This window comes from Grammomys surdaster, unplaced genomic scaffold, assembly GCF_004785775.1.
Source record: "Grammomys surdaster isolate TR1022 unplaced genomic scaffold, NIH_TR_1.0 126048, whole genome shotgun sequence".
Classification (NCBI taxonomy): Eukaryota; Metazoa; Chordata; class Mammalia; order Rodentia; family Muridae; genus Grammomys; species Grammomys surdaster.
In genome coordinates, this window is record NW_021620860.1 from 253866 (window position 1) to 260514 (window position 6649).

Genomic DNA, 6649 nt, shown 5'->3' on the forward strand with positions numbered 1-6649 from the left:
GGAGAGAGAAAGAGAGAGAGAGAGAGAGAGAGAGAGAGAGAGAGAGAGAGAGAGAGAGATAGATCATTTTTGTTTTGGATTTATTTGGTTAGGAGGTGATAAAGGTGATAAAGGGCTTAGAGAACCCTTAGTACTGTCACAGAGAAGCTATTGTTTAAAATGGCTTTAACCACAGCCTTCTGAGAATTTTAAAGCAGTCATCATCATTAGAATCTGTTTTCCTCCTCTTCCATAGAGAGATTCCCAGGAATGCATCCTGACAGAGACAGAGGCCCGCTACACAGCCCTGCTGGCCCAAAGCCAGAGTCTGATCCATAACCTGGAGGCTCAGGTGGCAGACATCCGAAGTGCCCTGCAAAGACAGAACCAGGAATATGAAGTTCTGCTAGACATCAAGTCCCGGCTGGAGTGTGAGATAGCCACCTACCACAGCCTTCTGGAGAGCTTGGATGACAGGTATGTAAAATTAAAGCAATATAAATGGAAGAGTCACACACACACACACACACACACGCACGCACACACAAACACACAGAAAATGGGGCATCCATCTGAATGGACATAATGGGGAATAAACCTCACAAAGGGTATGCAGAAAGTGGAGGGGCTTCCTATCTGGAGAGTGGACATAAGTTAGATCATTGGCTGTTGTGGGGGGAATTCATCATACACTAACTACCCCACAGTGATCAGTTGCCTCCATTCACTGTGTTCTCTTTATTGTTGTGTGTACACAGCACGAGTATTAAGGGGCACTGTTCGGTCAAAGAACTATAGCATACCAAAGACCACCAGTTACCTAATAAAAATTAGGTATTGTAAAAAGAATGTTTACTGTAAACTACTAGCTACTCCAATTTTCTGGGGGGAAAAAAACAAAACCAACAACATATAGACATCCAAAGGGCACTTTGACACTTCCTGGTGATATGCTAAAGATTCCTCTGTAAGTAGGGTTCAGACCTCCTCTAATCATATGATGAATTCCCCCCACAACAGCCAATGATCTACCTCACCTCCACTCTCCAGATAGGAAGCCCTCCACTTTCTGCATACCTTTTGTGAGGGTTTAGTCCCCATTACGTCCATTCTGACCACATAAATTAAAGCTCAGGAGGGCTTGATTGGTCTAGCCAAGGCTGCCACTGGCAAACAAGAGAGCTGGGCCCCGCCCCTGTCTTTGACTGCTGGTGCAGTGTGGTTCCCACGGAGCTAGAGAAGTTTCACCCAGGTAATACTTCTCAAGCCAGGAGGCTCTCTTCCAATGGATCTGCTCTAATTCTCCATCTTCTACTAACCACAGCACAAAACGAATTAATAAGCATTTAGTGTTGACTGTGTTTGAGTGACAAGTATTGAAAGCTTAGCCACGCCCACCTCCAAAACCATCATTGCCCTTCCCCGTCAGTAAAATTCTGTTGCTGTTCTTGTTGCTGCTGCTGCTATTGTTGCTGCTGTTGTGTCGGTGTTGTTGTTTTTATTTAGGCTTCCCTGTAACCCATGTGCCACTAAATGGGAGCCATCATGCCAGGCCAGAGCTATGGAGTGCTTTATCCCAGTTTATACATCTTCAACACTCCCTGGGATTCACAAACCCTGCCGTGCCTCTGAACCCCCATCCCGGATACTGGTTAAGATATGCACCCTCACCCAGGAGATCAAGGACGGAAAGGTCATTTCTTCTCACGAGCATGTGCAGCCTTGCTACATCACCAGACCTGCCAAAGTCTAGCATCCCAAGGTGATAAGAATGACCTCCACTCATGAAAGAGAGGCCAGTGCATGCTCCTGCCAGAAAGGCTTAAGAAACCCCCAGTCCCTTAAGGTACCTAGTTTCTTACTACTACAGCGGGCCCCCGTCTTTTGTTCTTCTCCTTCCCTAAGTCACTGCTACCAACATGATTTTTCAGTCACATTTCTCTGGATGGACATTTTGTATTGTCACAGGGATGGGATCTGATTAGCTAGTGCCTACACTGCTTGCCTAGCCAGGTGATGGACAGGCAGGTTTTCCTTTTGTTTATTCAAGCCTTGTTTATCTCTGTACCTCTGTAGAGCTAGTCAGACAAGTTCTGGGGTTGGTTTTGGCAGTAGGCACGTGAACATAAAAAGCCACAGCCTTGCCTTCTGAATTCCTTCTTTGGATATAGAGTGAAGCCGACACAGGAACAGAATAAATAAGGAAGATCCAGATGACTAGTCTCCAGGAATGAAACAATGACATGCCTGGATCCTGATGACCTTCGTCACCTCGACCAACTGATTCTCTCTGCTAGTATATTTTCCTGTCATCAAAACATAATTTAAGGGGGGAGAGGAGAGCTTTGTGCATACTCTAGATTCTTTCCCAACTCCAATTTTCATGTTTTATTTTCAGTCTGGGTTTTATTAAATAGCCAAAGCTGACCTTGAACTCACTCCACTCCAGCTGGGACTTACACCTGTGATCCCCTGCCTCATCCTCCTAAGTATCTGGGAGTATAGGCCTACTGGGGCCATCACATATGGCAGGTATCCACAGTCTGAAACATCGGGAACCACACGGCTCTTCTCCAAATATTTCTTTTAAGAATGAGAGTTAGTTGTGTGGGATGTATCCAAGGGTCTCTCTTTAGAGTCATGTTGAAGCAATAGCCTGGGTCCTCTCATTAAATGTTGGCTATTTCTCTTTCTATCCCTCAGGGGGGAGTTTGATATCCTTTTTTTGACAAGGGGCATAGAGCTGGATTTCTCAAGACATAAGACCCGATGTTTAACAAGAACAAAAGAGCTGAGGTTCCTGCTTCAATCCTTCCATTAGAGAGATGGAATTAAGAGCCCAAACTTTCCAAAAGAGCGTTAGTGAGTAATTTCTGCTTGCTAGCAAGAGGTCACTCCAAAGGCCAGCAGCCACCATTCTGCACCAGCCAGTATCAACTTTCAGAGCAGGAAAGTCCTTCTTTGAAAAAAAAATTACTGGACCTTTTCAGATGACCTTGTCAGCTTTAAAAAAAAAAAAAAGTAAGTCAAACACAAATTATAGAGTTCCAAAACTTGATTCTTAAACTTGCCAATTCCCTACCATGTGTCTACATAAAATGTGCAGCCTTCCTCAAACTGATCCCCTTGTTTGCTCACTGAGGGTCACACATATTTCAAAGAGCTGTTGTGGAGAGCACCTGAAACCCATTCTGTACCTGAGCCTTGTGCAGGTTTTGCCGTCCGCTAATTAGCTAGACCTAATTTTCTTTTATCATTGCTTCATTTTAAAATTCTTTCTCTGTAAATTTAGTTATCCAATCATGATTCGGAAGTTTTTAACAATGCTCAGCATTGAAGGGCAACAAAAATAGAACATCTTCTGTGATTATACTCATGATTACACTAAATAAAGCATTTCTGAATTCTTAGAGTGTGTGTCAGATACCAGTTGACGCTCACATCAAAGACATTGGTCTCGCTGGACTCATAGGTCAGCCATATGCTTCCTCCAGAAGAGCAGTGGCTTACATAAAGCAAGTGGAATGCAAATCTCCAGGAAGAGTCTCTTCTGTTGTTAATTTTTCAATGAAATATGCAGAGTAGCTCCTGTCAGCCCCTCACGACACATTAGCCTGCAAGATGGAAATATGGATAAAATAAAGACCTGGTGCTCAGAAACCATGAACAGTCTCCACCCAGTCTGTACGCAACCTTGAGTAAAAGTGATTTAACAACATTGGCCTTGCCTACCATATAATGGGAGGGTTCAATGGGCTAATGAGTATTTTGTAAATGATGTGTTGTGCTAAGGCAGAAATATGTCCTTAGCCCCTAAATTAGACACTAGACATGTGTCATTTTCCCATAGTAGTTTCCTTTTGATTTGACTCAGGGCTAGGCCAGGTAGATCCTGCTTGGTATACACCATCAACAAGACCTGGAAAACTATTTGATAAGAGGTGAGAACGACTTACCTTCCTTTCTTGATTCCATCTGAATCTAGGATTTAGGAATCTCTAACCTCTGACTGATGCAACAATGACAATCTCCATTTATGCCCCAAGTAAAGACACCTTTCTCTTACTCGAATGAAAATACCCCTCATGCCACCACATGCTAAAAATAAAATATTATATATGACCTGCATAATAAAGACAGAATCTGGCACATCTAAGACCTGTAATTGTCTCCTTTGTATAAAAGCATATAAAACTATCTTCAGGATTTTGCCTATGGCCAAAACCATAAAATAAATCAACGTAGTATTAAGTCTAGATTTTTCTAGAAAACTGAATAAGTATCCTATACAGCCACAGTGGGATGTAAAGGGTTTGATTTTTGTCCATTGTTTGTTTTTTTACATGCTTCAGCAACAGGTCAGCAGTATGAGAACTTGAGTTTGGATCCACAGAACCAATATACAAAGCCAGAAGCAGATGCTGGAGAGGCAGCAAGGAGGATTGACGGTGCTTGCTGGCTAGCCAGTCTAGCCAATCAGCACACTATAGGTTCAGTGAGGGACACTATCTGTAAGAAATGAAACAGAGAGTGCTAAGAGAAGACAGCCAACATCAACCACTGCTCCTCCCATGTATGAGAGCACACACGCGCACACACACGCACACACACACACACACTGACTTCTCCCCCATCTTTTTAAGTTAACACAGTAATTGTACATTAATGAGGATGTACTGTGATACATATGCAGGCAGCATGCGCGGATCATCTCCATGTATGCCCCGCCCCTTTTTAACCCTTTCCTTGTAGACTCTGACATTAGCCTTATAGATGACCACGCTCACAGACAGCTCCTCTTCCACATGTCTATCTACATGACTCTAAAATGGGGTAAACCAATAATAATCAATACACTGGCAAAGTTTTTGAACTCATTTGATGATCACACAACCATCCTAACGTAGCTACTATCAATAATCTCATTGAACCCTCGGAGAAACCACTGCTTACAGATGTTAGCACTCAGTGCCTCACAGTGATGAGTGATGAAGGCTAAGTGCTTTCAATTCCATTGTTGTATGATATATTATGCAGTCTCCTCCAACAGAAATTCACATTAGCGTTGGTTGGGTTTTTTTCAGTTCTTCGGAGTTCCATTCCCACTCTCTGTCTCTAAGCAGAAACCATAATGAGCCTTGTGTCATTAGTACCCACAGTCCTCTTTATCCAAGCTCATGGGCTGGGTGAGCTTTAACATTAGAAAGGTGGTTTCATAGCAGCTACTTGGCTTCTTCGTGTCACAGAGAATCTAGGGTCCAGAGGTTAAGACAACTAGACAATGAGAAAATCCAACTCTTCTATTTCACACCCCAACACATCCACATTAGACAGCAGTAAAAAAAACAAACAGGAGGGTCTAATGGAGTCAATCCTGAGCCAATTACAAGACATTGATCTCTGGTTCAGTCCCAGAGGCATCATTTACCTTCTCTCCATATGTTCTAGAGTGTTCATCATAGACTCTTCAAATCAAATATAAACACGGATGTGATTTGACTCACCCTGTTATGTCTAGTCATCTGTATCTATAAACAGGATGTGATGCCAGAAATAACAACCTCAAACCCCTCCTCCAAGTATCTTTTAAAGGCTATAAATGCTGTTGGTGATCTCTACATGATTTTTAGCAACTAGATATAATAGTGTCTTACTATAACTCCTTTGATTCCCATGTAGCTAGCAATGGGAAATGTATCCTACTCTAGGCAGAAATGAGCCTATTTCTTGGCTAAGTTTATACTCACCTGCCCATTCTATTTAAAAAGAAAGTTTTCTCTAATGAAGACGCATTTTAAAAGTAAACGTCCTCTTCAGATAATAGGAAATGAAAAAGAGAATAAGGTTCAGAAACAAAGTAAAGTGTGACACACACAATGAAAATGCTCATTTTAGGAAGAACTCATAGGCAAAGACAATGAGCCTACAAACTACAGAGCCTGGCTTAGCATCAGCATAGACAAGCCTGGAATGTGCTCACTGTTGCAACACTGTAATCAAATGTCTTTTATAGGAAGTGAATCCTTCACCTATTTGGCTGGCTGGAAATACCTGGTCAATGTGTTCATGCAGGATTCATAGCTTCATGGGAACTACCCACGCATGCAGGCAAAGGGAGCAACCCTGTTTGGCAATGAGGGGAAGGTTTGTTTTAATTGGGATGATCCTTTCAGGTTGAGCATCATGCTTGGAGGGTTTTTCTTAGGCAATGCCTTCAAGCTATAGGTTACCATTTCCAGGCTCAGAAAAACAACATAGAAACATACCAATTTTCTAAAACATCTCAGTAAAGGTGTCACAGAAGCAAAGTTTCTGAACAAGTTTTTTGTATCATCCTTTCTCAGACTCTGTTACCTTTCCTTTCTCTTTCCATGATCTCCGCTCCCTAACCTTCTTCTCCTTCTCTGTCATGTATGATGCAACAGCCGAGGAGACATACTGGTATTTCCTGAAGAAACTATCTAAGCTCCTTTACCTGTGTCCTTCTCAAAAGAAAAAATAATCAAGTAGACCTTCCTTCTAAACCAGAAGCAAAAAGTCTGACATCATAGCTCCTTATGGTGACCTTGTGGGACCAGCAGGTGCTTCAGAGTCATGCTGGAAATAGCTTTACTACATTTGGTATCCTAGGCCCTTGGAGAAGCCACGTAACCTACTGACCCAGAAAAGT

At 42.5% G+C, this 6649-nt stretch overlaps 1 protein-coding gene across 1 annotated transcript in view; it reads left to right on the forward strand.

Annotated features, from left to right (window-relative positions):
• Krt39 (keratin 39) overlaps nucleotides 1–1732 on the forward strand; it is a 6118-nt gene extending 4386 nt beyond the window's left edge. Inside the window, exons 6-7 of the mRNA XM_028755090.1 lie at nucleotides 236–456; nucleotides 1486–1732. Of these exons, the coding sequence (XP_028610923.1) occupies nucleotides 236–456; nucleotides 1486–1732 (468 nt within the window). The remainder of the gene's footprint in view (nucleotides 1–235; nucleotides 457–1485) is intronic.
• The last annotated feature ends 4917 nt before the right edge of the window (nucleotides 1733–6649 follow it).